Source organism: Rhinichthys klamathensis, unplaced genomic scaffold (assembly GCF_029890125.1).
Source record: "Rhinichthys klamathensis goyatoka isolate OS25496 unplaced genomic scaffold, OSU_Roscu_1.1 h1tg000226l_1, whole genome shotgun sequence".
Lineage (NCBI taxonomy): Eukaryota > Metazoa > Chordata > Actinopteri > Cypriniformes > Leuciscidae > Rhinichthys > Rhinichthys klamathensis.
In genome coordinates, this window is record NW_026606750.1 from 153,673 (window position 1) to 167,734 (window position 14,062).

Sequence of the window (14,062 nt, forward strand, 5' to 3'; positions counted from 1 at the left end):
TCTCTGTTGGGATTGAACTGGTAACCTTTAGCTACTATAAGACCTTTAACAATTATACCTTCCATTTCATGGTTGAGGCAGCATGCTGTCTGATAAAGGTAGAAAGACTGATTAAACCACATTCTGCTGTTGCCATGGTTTCATTTCCTGAACATGACAACTCGTATCATCAAATCACACATCTATAGCCGCACAACAATCAACCACTACGTCCCCTAAAAAAAGTACATGGGATTGCATCATGCTGAGACAACAATGGCAAGCTATGCAATTTTAATAATTGAGTTTCCATGATTTTGACATTTGCTAATGTTATTAAACAGTTAGAATGACTAATAAAGACAAGAATACACGTTCAAAAGGAGTGATGATATAGTTAGTACTAGACTGTCCTCACTCAATGGCTGGATGTCTAAGTGGTGTCCGCAAAATAATATAGAATTCATAGACAATTAGAAAAGTTTTTGGGGCAGACCTGACCTGTTGAAAAGAGATAGTATTCATCCCTCCTGAGATGGTGCTGCTCTTCTCTCGTGTAATATGGCATATAGTCTTAGAGCTCAAACATGACAATCTGGGGCTCAGGTCAGGAAGCGGACAGACTGGCTAAACCGACCGTCTGCTAGATGTCTTACGTCACTGAGGTCAGATAAATCCCATCACATAGAGCCTCTTTCACCTAGATATCATCATATAGAGACTGTGTCTGTGTTGCTGTAATTTATAGTAATATTTTCAGAATTATTAGAAGTCTAGTTTCAAATATAATTATTTTGAAGTGTTAATGTAACAATATCTAGTGTAAATGATAAATCACGTTTGAGATTTGTGCTGGCTACTGTGTACAGGCCACCAGGGCACCATACAGACTTTATCAAAGAATTTGCTGACTTTCTATCAGAGTTAATACTGGCTGCATATAAAGTCCTAATTGTTGGTGATTTTAATATACATGTAGATAACGAAAAATATGCATTGGGATTGGCAATTAAAGACATTCTTAACTCTATTGGAGTTAGACAACACGTGTCAGGACCTACCCATTGTCGTAATCATACTCTAGATCTAATATTATCACATGGAATCAATGTTGATGCCGTTGAAAATCTGCAGCAGAGCGATGACATCTCAGATCATTATCTAGTCTCGTGTAAACTTAATTTAGCCAAGGCTGCAAAGCCGACTTCGTGTTACAAAATGTTAGACCTATCACTTCTAGGGCTGTCACTTTACTTTCGAAAATCGATTCCACAATCGATCGGACCAACCAACACAAGTTTCGAAAACGAAAATAGGGAATCGATTTTAACGACTTTTTTTTTAACAAAAAATTGTTTTAGGTGGACAGATCAGTACAGTACACAAAACATGTAGGATGTTGGAAAATAACAATGTCTTTTCTGTTAACCAAATGCTTTTTAATATTCGCTATTACTTCAATGCATGTGAACAAGCGCCCCGTTATTTGTTGCTTAGTGACGTGTGTGTTCAAGTAAGCCAGAAATGCGCAGATTCTGCGCAATACGCTGTATTTAATATATCATGAGGACTCACGAGTTGCGTATTTACGCTAAATTCGCACAGATTTGGCTTACACGAACTTCCCCAGCAAAGTGAGTAAACATAGAAACATGCCAAATTGGCTCGTGATTTGACAGCGTTACCCGCCAAAGTACATTTTTACCTTATTTGGCGGGTTGGAGGGTGTTAATTTCAATCCCTGAATGTTGCACTCCTGTTTGTCATTGTGCACGAAACTTAACGCCAATAAATCATCAGAAATATTGCTGACTTGTGCGCGTCTCGAGCGGCCTCTTTACGTACGTCCTAATGCCTGTTAGTTGTCCGTGGATTTGCCTATATTTGGTGTTGAGAATGGAAACGTCTTTAGACATGGAAAATCGATTTTACAATCGATTCAATGAACACTTATGTCTCAAAAATCGAACAGGATTTTTTCCACAAAAGTGACAGCCCTAATCACTTCTGCCACTAAAGATTGCTTTATAAATAATCTTCCTGATCAGTTTCATCATCTCAGCATCCCAGATTAGAAGAACTCGATATTGCGACAGAAACTTTTAACTCTCTCTTTTCCAGCACTTTAGACACAGTTCCTCCTTTGTGCTTAAAGAAAATAGTCCAACGCCATGGTACAACGAGCACACTCAGGCCCTTAAGAGAGCAGCCAGAAAAATGGAGCGCAATTGGAAGAAAACAAAACTATGCAACCGTCTACTACAGTATCACATCAGGCAGTGCATTGTAGTCTCCCTGACGAAAAATTCGATTAATTCATTGCTATAGGAGAGGATGAATTTTCTAAACTCGTTAAATCATCTAAATTGACACAATATATGTTAGACCCTATACCGACTAAACTACTGAAAGAGATGCTTCCAGAGGTCATAGATCCTCTTCTTAATATCATTAATTCATCTTTGTCATTAGGATACGTACCAAAAACTTTTAAGCTGGCTATGATTAAACCGCTTGTTAAAAAAACGCAACTTGATCATACAGAATTAGTCAATTACAGGCCGATCTCGAATCTACCTTTTCAGTCAAAGATACTAGAAAAGGCCGTATCCTCACAACTATGTTCCTTTTTTTAGAAAGAAATGGTATCCGCGAGCATTTCCAGTCAGGATTTAGACTGTACCACAGTACTGAGACTGCTCTCATTAGAGTTACAAATGATTTGCTCTTATCATCTGATCGTGGTTGTATCTCTCTATTAGTTACTCGATCTTAGGGGCATTTGACAACATTCTTTTAAGTAGACTCGAAAATTATGTTGGCATTAGTGGAATTGCACTAGCATGGTTTAAATCATACTTATCTGACCGTTATCAGTTTGTAGCAGTAAATGAAGAGATGTCTTATCGGTCAAAAGTTCTGTATGGTGTACCACAAGGCTCAGTACTAGGACCGTTGTGGTTCACTCTGTACATGCTACCCTTAGGAGATATCATTAGGAAGCATGGCATTAGTTTTCACTGTTATGTTATGATACTCAGCTCTATATTTCTTCACGCCCTGCAAAACTTACCAATCCACAAAATTAACGGAATGCATAGCTGATATAAAAAACTAAAATTGTTTAGCTCTCCAGTATCTGAGCGAGCTCTTAACGCATTATAGTCCTTCACGTCTATGGCGACCTCAAAATTCTGGCCAGTTGATAATACCTAGAATATCAAAATCGACTGCTGGCGGTAGATCCTTTTCCTATTTAGCACCAAAACTTTGGAACAATCTTCCTAACATTGTCCGGGAAGCAGACACAGTCTGTCAGTTCAAATCTAGACTAAAAACACATCTCTTTGGCCTAGCATACACATAACACTTAAACTTCTATAATTCAATGTTAGGCTGCATAGTTTAAATCAGCCGGAACCGGGAACACTTCCCATAAATCCTGATGTACTTGGTACATCATAAGAAGGATGGCGTCTATGCTAATATTAGTCTCTCTGTTTACCGCAGTCCGCCGGATCCAGGCAGTATCCAGATCTGATGAAGGACCATCGCCTGGACACGACGACGACGCAGTCCTGAAGTGTCAACTAGTCTCTCCCATGTGAAGGCCTCCCTCCCTTTACCTCTGTACAGATAAAAAGTTGTCGGGATAATTCCGGTTCGCGTGGCTACGCAGATGCAACAAAAATTTGCGATGATGATTTGTGAAGAAGGACTACACGCCGGCGTATTCAAATGCGCATACTTATGGACTGAACACGTGATGCGCATGTGTGTGCCGTCTGTGTTTTTGCGGGTATGGGTTTTTGAGGTTTGCGCAGAGATAACAGATGATCGTTTGCAGCTTCAAACCTATTTCAGGGAGTGCATTCTCTAGACACCAGGCACTGTTTTGTGCGGATGGGCGGCCGGAGCGCGTTAAAGAGTTTTTCTGTAAGAACGGTGTCGTGTAAGCGGCCCCTAAGTTAATAACTAATGATCTTCGCAACGGAAGTGAATCAATCAAAACTAACTTTAGCTGGACAATAACTTTATCCTAATGCTGTTGTAAAGCCTAAACAATCTGTTACGGTAATTTCTATTATAACTGTAAAGCTGCTTTGAAACAATCCATACTGTTAAAAGCGCTTTATAAATGAAGGTGACTTGACTTGACAAAATCATTATTATATCACACCATTATAAACCTTAAGAGGAGGTCAAAGTTCACACACCAACAAGCTGTAGTAGTTACCAGGCCACACACACACACACACACACATTATTTTATATTTAAAACAATTGCGTTGACTTAATATTTGCATTTTATTTTAATATGTAAATATATGTATTTTGATACCATACAATGCAGTTTGTAGTAATAATGAAACAAATAAAATGCAAGGAACAAAACTTGATCTAAATCAAATATTATTCAAAAACTCTATAATCTTAATTCACACACAGAATTATAGGGCATGATCCCATGTTTATTCTCCTTTTAAGAAGTAAGTCAAATTTGCCTGGTTAGATTGCAGCACTAGAAAACTAAAGGAAGTAGGAAGAATTATTTCACAATGTTCTTTTCCTGTAAAGATTATAAACCAGGTTTTCTAGCTGGGGCATGAATGAATGAACTTCCTTAAATCTACCAGGAACACACAAACAGACTAACCTGTCAGTTTGAAATAAAGGTGTGCAGACACCGAATGATCATCATTGACCCCTACAAAAACCACAAACATTCAGACTGAAACAAAACATGTCCTATTTTAAGCTTTTACACAGAAAATGTCCGCTTCCTGTGCTCTTGACTTGACTACTCACTGCGGTTAATGTGTGGTATTGTGCAGACTAGAACAACACAGTCACTGAACTCATGGAAATTATATCCTGTGTAGGATAGTTTGAGACAAAATAGACTTTGAAGTCATATTCTAGAAGCTGATGACCATAAATGTCTATTAAAATGTGTTAATGTATGACACAGTCACTTCAGTCTAAGCTAAGCAATTTAAATTCAATTCAATTTAAGTGATCCTTTTATTTCTTAAAAAGGTTGTATTTCAGTAGCAGGTCGTGAGGTCTGCCTCGAGGGTCACAGTGATCTCACTGATGTCGTATTTACATCACCGCTGCGACACATGACACCATCAGAAAGGTCAAGACCATCACGATGTCACAACGATTTTTGCAGGAATGTTGCCTGACAGGCTTTTCCATTAACGTATCGGAATTCCTAAAATCTTTGTTTTGTTTTTAATCATTTAGAAAGTGTGTTCCTAAAATTGGCCACACTAAAAATGTACCTTCTATGTTTTTGAAAAAAAATTCTTATGTTCATCAAGGCTGCATTTATTTAATCAAAAATACAGTAAAAACAGTAATATTGTGAAATATTATTACATTTTTAAAGCAATTGTTTTCTATTTTAATATATTTGAAAATGTAATTTAGTCATGAAAAATCATTCTAATATGCTGATTTGGTGCTCGAGAAACATTCTTGTTGTTATCAATGCTGAAAATAGTTGTTGCTTATTTTTTGTGTGTGATACAGAAATAGCATTTATTTGAAGTAGATTTTTTTTTATAATTAGACCATATTTATTTTTAGATCAAGTATAAGAAATGAAATAGAATTACAAAGTTTAAAGTTCATTATGTCATGGTCAACTTTCCGTTCAGTGTACATTAGAGCTGCTGCTGGTAACTGAAGGGTAAATATTGAATTTTCGTGTTGAAGCGCAAGAACATGCTTCACTTCTCGGCACACTCACACAGACAAACAACCAAGTGAACGCATGTCTACATATGCACACACACACACACACACACCCGCTCTCTCTTATGTTGCTCAAACTTGTTAATTTGAAAACAAATTAAATAAGTAATGCTATTCTTGGTCTCCTCTCATGCCTCCCAAATAGAAGTGCTTGGCAGAAGCATGTACTGTAACTAATGTGGCTAAATTGCTGCATTCCTTTTGAACAAATAAAATATTGCAAAGACCAGAGTTTCTGTGAACAGGAAAAGTATAATGCAATCCCCAGAAAGAGGCGGCAATGTGTCCCGGACACAGACGCTGAGGCATTCTAGAAATGTCTGGAAAACAGCACTTACCCATGGGCCTCCTGGCTGAACTTTGACCCCAGAGTTTCTCCCACTGAGGGGGAAAAATAGAACAGCTTATCATGGTGGATAAGAAATTCTGCTTTACACCTGAAATTCTGCTTATTTTAAAGGGCACACGCACAGGTCATGACATTTTATCGGACACAGTTTATTTGACAAATTGTGTCTTTGTGCCAGGAAGAATGAGATACACACACACACACCCACCCATTACATATTCTTAAACATTCTTAATGGTCACAATCTTTGGCCCAAACAAACACATGACTAACATTGATGGCCAACATGAACCAAGTGTATTGAGTGTATATAGAAGTTGTATATAGAAGTGGATTTGTGCGGTTTGTGTTGGCCAACCGATTCAACTGAAAGAAGAAACACATGGGTGACAGCAGAGGCAGTAAAAGCAGCTCTTCCTAGAATTAATCAGAAAATGTATTCCCTTGTATTAGACATTATCCAAATGAAAACTGAGCACAAAGACACTGATAGAAATGAATAGAAAAAACTGGTGCAAAGTTCACCAAGCCTGTCAAGAACATGTCATATTTCACCCCAAATCCAAAAACCCCACCTATTTTTTGTCATATTAAGATTTGCAATGTGACATTTTTCCCTTGACAATTCAGTTTCAAATTCTTGTCATTGCAATGCTAAAAATTTCATAAACTATAAATTACAGTAATTATTTAAGTCCTTTCAATATTCATACATCATGGCAGAATTTGTTGTATTATCTTTCGTATCATCTTGTCCATACTGTATGATAACTGCATTACAGTAATAAGAATCTACGTATTAAATTAAAATAATTTAATCATTTAAATGTATTAATTATTAATAAATTAAATTGTTAAGAGCACTTTTAAAAGTATTTTCAAATGAGGTAAATAGAATTAATAATGAAAATAGAGTTAATGCAAAATTCATTTAATTTTATATATACAGTATATATATATATATAAAATTATATATATATATATATATATATATATATATATATATTCATATAATTATTAATTCTTTATTATATATTAATTATATATCAATTCTCATATTTTATGTATTTCACACACACACACACACACACACACACACACACAGACATATATATATATATACACACACATAAAACAGGTATTTCTATATTATAATATAATATTATCTTATTTTTGGGGTGACATATTTCTGGGATCACCTGACTGCTTTTAAAAAATGCAAACAAGTCGATTACAGGTCGTATGTAGTGCTCTTGGTGGTCTGTGATTGGCTGACTCTGTTATGTAGCCATGAGTCGTACTCTGCTTTGGGCATCTTTACCACATTCTGCCTCACTATCTGCAAATAACAGGGAGAAAGAGATACATACAGGGAGAAAGATAAAAGAGTACTTCTCATAATTACCAGCCTCTAGCACCCTAACCTCCCAGTTCCTGACAATAGCTTATTACACACTGGATAATCTGTCATTATACGGCCCAAATGGCTGGTTGTTACCGGCGTCCTGTCTGGACTTGATCTGAGGTCAGCAACATTTTGGCAGTTACAATTAAAGGATAGGAATAGCTAGGGAAGCTGAGAAACCTGAAATCTAAAACTCAAATGATTATGCACACATTAGATTAAAGGACAATCAGACAACTGTCCACAATGTGTTAGTTCAACTTTAAAAGAATGGTTAAATAAAGAATTTATTTCACATGTATGTTGTTTTAAACCTCAACAAAAAAGTTGAGTAAATATTGACAGGATCTGTGGGTGAAGTATCTCTTTAAATTTAGCAGAAAAACTTCAAGAAAATTGTCATAATAACCAGGTAAGTCGTTGCTATTGGTAGGGGGCAAAATCATAGTGAAGCAGAAACTAAAAGAGGTTTGTGTGCTAAAGACGGCTTAATATTTTTGAAGCAAGCTGGTGATAAGACCTCATAAAAAAGCAATTTGATGTATTTATCCTTGACAAGATCATTATCGCACAGATAAAAGGCCTAATGAAGTGCCATGCTGATCTGAAAGAAAGTCTTGCCGATGAAAATGCAGTTAATCTGTCAGAGTAAGAGACTACTGCACTGAAAGACTAGATAACTGCAGCTGACAGTTCATTAGCTCTTTCTACTATTTATGTAATAAACTCAGTTTTTCATGTGTGGCAAGAATTTACGTATAGGAGCTTAAACTTATACCGGTCTATGTTGATATATTAAGAACGATGACATTCAGTTAATAACTTAAAGCATTAATTAGATGTAAGACAACTAACTTTTGAACAGCATATCTGTTAATATACACCACCATTAAAAGTTTGAGAGAAGAATTGAAAGAAGTCTCTAATGCTCACCAAGGCTGGTGCGTTCATTTAATCAACGACACAGTAAACGGTACTATTGTTAAACATTATTACAGTTTTCTATTTTAAAGTGAAATGTATTTCTGTGCAGCCATTACTCCAGTCTTCAGTGTCACACGATCCTTCAGAAATCCTTCTAATACGCTGATTTCATCGATGTTTAAAACAGTTTTGCTGCTTAATATTTTTGAGGAAAAATTTTTATGATACATTTTTTCCCCCAGAATTCTTTAGTGAAAAGGCGAGTTAAAAAGAACAGCATTGATTTGAAGTAGAAATCTTTTGTTGTATTTTCTATGGCTTTTCTGTCACTAATGCTGAATAAAACTATTAATGTTATTAATAAAGATATTATTATAAAGATATTTTCTTATCTGATATAGACATTCATACATTTATAAGTGTGTCTTAAGTGTGTAAATACGGTTTTGGCCCACTATAGAATGCAAACGACCCAGATATGTTGTAACCATTGTATTGACCGAATTGTTTCTCTAAAGTGAAAATTGAGTGACAGTAAAATGTAGCATAATCACATTTAAAGTCAGCATGAAACAGATTTTTTGAAAGTTGTGATTCGTCTTTTCTTTCATATCGTGACGTATATCCAAGGTAGGGCTTGATTTTGTCTGAGTGTTTGACGGGGGCCAGATTACTGAGCAACGCTGAGAGCCTTCAGTAGAGACACACACACACACGAGCGCGCACACACACGCACACACACGGACTGTTGGTGTAATGTTATTGTAAACAGCTATGTTGAATGCATACACACACTCTTGCACCTGCAAGCATCATGTAGGGTCATTAACGTTAACATTGACCACACACACACACACACACACATTAAGTGGTTTTGCATCCGTGTTCTCTAGAGGATTGGCACTGATGCAGACCATTAAACATTCACTGAACACACACGCACCACTGAGTGCTGTATGGATCCTCGGTGCTGTCAGGGATTTTTGAGTCTTGCGTTCTTGGAGAGGCCACTGAGGTTATGGAGGTTACAGCAGAAGGGATTCGTCCACCGGACACCATACTACAAAGAGACCGGTATCTCTGGACCCCAAAATCCCATCTCTTACTAGAAGAGAGAAAAAGACAAAAGGAGAGATATTTACATATATTATGTTACTATAGCTGAGAAAACAATTTTCCTTGTTTTGTTGTGGTTGGATATTTAGTCTTCGAGACTGATTAGTTTTCTTGCTCTTTAAACTTTCTGTACATTTTTTAGACTACAGGCACATACAGTGCTTAGCATAAGTGAACACACCCATGCTAAAGTTGACTAAAAAGAGGAATAAAAAAATCATCTTTTGGACATTGATCTTTATGCCTTAATTAAAAAAATGAGGAAAAATCCAACCTTTAAGGACACCAATTTTCTTTGTGAATGAATAATGTATCGTAAATAAATAAATGTTCTTCCTTAAAATACAGGGGGCATACGTCAGGACACCCCTATGTTAAATTCCCATGGGGCAGGCAGATTTTTATTTTACTACTATGCATCCTGATAAAGTTCCCTTGGCCTTTGGAATTAAAATAGCCCCACATCATCACATACCCTTCACCATACCTAGAGACTGGCATGGTTTTATTTCAGTTAGCCTAATAGCTGGTTTGATTTGCATTGAGAGATGATCTTATGGAAAGTAACCCATGCCAATCTCTAGGTTTCACCGGTGTGGTTCCCCATGAATAATTCACTTACTTGGCACAGAGGTCCAGAGCATCAGATAAATTAAGTGTTAACTCTTCTGCTTTGTCCACAAAAGATGCATTTATCTCATCCATCATGGCTTTCTTCTCGTGGATGAATTGAGTAGTGGCAGAGCTTCGCCTCACAGGGGAACTAATAAAACACAAGGTAGGAATTAAGAAAAATATAATAGTAATATCATTCTGCACACAACAAAGGTTTCGTTACATGGGCAGTACACATGTGAGGGATGTACAATGGTGTATCAGAGGGCAAGACAGCATGAGGATTGATGAGGATTTACACAGTAAATCTATGGAGCAGTTTCAGCTGGGACGACACCCTGTCTGCACACTTTTGCACAACAGTTTAGACAGGAGATGAGGGAGGAAGACTATTGCACACTGATCTGAGCGGTTTACTTCCCACAAACTGTGTCTGTTATCTATAGCATATTAGTAGGTGGAGTGTATGAAAATAAAGGTCAATGCAAAAGGCCCACAGCTGTACTATGGCTTGATATGTGGATGAGTCACAGGGCAAGACCTTGTTTGGAACAAATGAGCAACATTACAGAAGTTAATATGTAAGCTTTAACCATCAACAGATCTGCAGCTACATTTTTATGATTACTGTGGGGTATTTTTTGTGTGACAAAATATCATCTGTTGTGTATTATAATGATTTCTGAAGGATTATGTGACACTGAAGAATGAAAATTCATATTTTCCATCACAGAAATAAATTGCATTTTAAAATATATTAAAATAGAAAATACTTAAATGAAATGTAATACTACTTCACAATATTACTGTTGTTACTTTATCAAATAAATGCAGCTTTGCGTTCAAAAACGTAAAAAAAAAATCGTACCATCCCCAAACTTTTTAAAGTAACAACAGATAACTTTTGCTCTCTGGGTCCCCCTACAGTTGGGAAACAGTATTGTCCTCTACTACTGTCGTAAACTCTGTCATCCTACATGCACGTGCAATTGTTGACAACCATGATAGCCCTGAACACTGTAGGAGGAGGTCACATGCAGGTGTTCTGCTTGCGTCGCGTGTGAAATGTCTTCATCCCAGGTACAGTGGCATATATTTCAGCATGTCATATGAATATAATTTCATGGGTTTTATTTTTTTTCTAACGACAAATGATCGCGATGCTCACGTTTACAAGCCAGCGTCATTATAGTAGCCTAGTCTATTGGTTACCGTTTTACTGAATCTATAGAGGGAATGCATTAACGTCACTTCCCCGCCGGAACACGCCCCCCTCAGCGGGACTGAGTGGCAGAAGAGCTGCTGCGTGACTGGAGTTAATAGGGGAAACTGCGTTAACGCGAGTAAAACAAACTATTATCAGTTTAAACTAAAAGTTGGACTCGATATAGTGTTCCTTACAACTTATCAAAGATCCAGTGATCCATGGATATTGACATGCAGCCAGGAATCGTGTTTCCTGACATTTATATGTGCCTGATTTCGACGCCGGGGAAATAAATGAAGACAATTTGCCTGTAAACGTTTTATATAAATACAATATAGATAGGTCTAAATCCGAGTGATCACTTACATTAATGTTATACTGTATATCATCATATCGTCCAGCCCTAAAACTTGTATAGTTTTTTGTCAGTGTTTAGCTATTTAAAAACATCCAATTATGCAGAATATAGTCTGGTCTGTAGCTTTTTGCAGTCTGTAAAAATATACAGTACCTCAGATTTCTGGTCAAATCTAGTTGTACAGTCAATCGCAAAGCTCTTTCCCGTTTTAGATGTGTTTTGTGTGATTTTCACTGCATTCACGCTGAAAACAAATGCTGCCGCTCAGTCTTTTTGCCACTTGTGGGCGTGACCGCATTCACTCTGGCCGACGGTGACGTCATGCGCATACCCTCTATATGATACTTCAATGCAATGTTTGAGTGGTTGATAATAACCATATATCGTCAATATTATAATATCAAGCTACCATAAATGAATCTGCAAATTTTACAAATCGATTTGCATTATAGCTTGAGGCAAGACAAATAAACAAATATCACAGACATGTTAGGTATCCTAAAATATGATTTTATTAATAATCTTCCTCCTTTCTTTGTACATGTTGAGTAGACTACACTTTTTAGGTCAAACATTTGCTATTTGCATTTCATCGATTGCAAAGTTCAAATCAGAACGAGAATACTAGCGATAGCTAACCATCAAAAACTAGAATATCGTTTACTAGCTACCAGATTGATAATTCGCTACTACTCTAGCGAATTAGAGAGGTTAGAGAGAGGCATTCTTTTTTCGATGGAGGGTTCGATGCTCCCTGCACACGCAAGGTCTCTCGCTCGCTTTCTCTCTTTGCCGTCCGCGCGCGTTGGAGCACAGTCTCTGTCTCGCGTGCGCGCTCGCTTTAGATTCCGGGAGATTTGAACTAATTTGCGGTATAACTTGTCGATCACGAGTGGCTCAACAGGTAGAGATCTATAGATAAACTCATCTTTCAGGCATTTGACCGACCGGGTTGACAATTTAGCGTGAGAAACCGGGGGTGTGGCGTGTGAAACCAATCAAATGCGGGTGTCTCACGGCCAATGCGTGAGAGTTGGCAGCTCTGAGACGTGTCATTCAACCTATTGTAAGTCGATGTACCATCACAAGAGACGTGGAAATATATTATGAAGGTTGAAAAGTTACCTGTTGTTACTTTAACAATATCAAGTGAGAGAAACCTTAAGCTCTCATATTTCTCCAATCCTTAATGTCTGTTTCCATGCTCTTCAACAAGTGGGTTAAAGGTCCAGTGTGTGATTTTTAGCGACATCTAGTGGTTTGGTTGCGAGTTTACACTAAGGGCTCAGCCCACCGCTCACCCCTCCCTTTCGAAGAAGCTACGGTGGCTAAAACGGGACAAACATCGTCGTCTGAGACAGCAGAGAATAGCCAGAGTAAGCCAAGTTTCTGTACCACAGTCCATTATAAACCACATCATGGATAAAGTTTCAGGTGAGGATCAAGGGTCTTAATACATAATATAATAATAGTAATCAGCTGATTGTCTCACGAACGTAACCAGCACATTCTCCCCACATAGCAAACCCATAATACAGCGAGGGAGAAGAACCACATGAAACTATGCAACTATATATTTTTTCTAACAGGGTAGTAAAAGTTTAGCTGGCTAATATGAGCTGTTACTGTGGCTGAGCTGGTTAAAGCGTTAAGCCTTGTTTAAACTCGATGCGTCCGCATGAGCCCAAAGGTGCGTGCGGCAAAAATGACGTGATTGTAACAGCGTGCGCGCCTCCGCATCCCCTAGACACACTTACTACACACATAATAGGCTTTTTTTCTCTGATTTTGGAAACTCGATCGACTTAAAATGCTTCCAAGATCGACGGGTTGGTGATTCCTGTAACTGTTTTACGGTCAATGACAAGAGTAGCCTACTAATCAGCTGTCTCACGAACTTAACCAGCACATTTATCCCCACATAGCAAAGCCATAATACTGCGAGGGAGAAGAATTAAGTTACATGAAACAATCCAACTACATATTTACACCACTGACAAGGGAAAAATCACTACTCACAGTGTTTATGACTAGCTTCTTCTAGCTTCCTGCGGCTTCTCTTTCAAGGTAGTGACGAAACGCGCTCTGTAACGTTGTTTGTTCGCGTTCGGCTACTGTAGAAACATGACGTCACAATATGGCGACCTTCATAGAAGGGGATTCCCGCGCCTATGTAGATATAAACGCCTCATTCTAAGGTAATAAAAACATTACGGTTTATTAAGTAAGTTCTTTATACACCACTGAACACATAGTTATGGATTTCATATTGCATTTCTGTTAATAAATACTCAAAAATGTTACACACTGCACCTTTAAAATGGCCTAATCATTTTTGGTCAC

The 14,062-nt window shown here is 37.5% G+C and overlaps 1 protein-coding gene across 1 annotated transcript in view; it reads right to left on the reverse strand.

The window, feature by feature from the left end:
• Positions 1 to 9,686, reverse strand: part of znrf3 (zinc and ring finger 3) — a 150,035-nt gene extending 140,349 nt beyond the window's left edge. Inside the window, exons 1-2 of the mRNA XM_056264873.1 lie at positions 9,367 to 9,686; positions 6,084 to 6,126 (exon numbers count right to left, since the gene is read on the reverse strand). Coding sequence (XP_056120848.1) covers positions 6,084 to 6,126; positions 9,367 to 9,482 — 159 coding nt within the window. The 5' untranslated portion in view covers positions 9,483 to 9,686. The remainder of the gene's footprint in view (positions 1 to 6,083; positions 6,127 to 9,366) is intronic.
• Between the last annotated feature and the right edge of the window lie 4,376 nt (positions 9,687 to 14,062).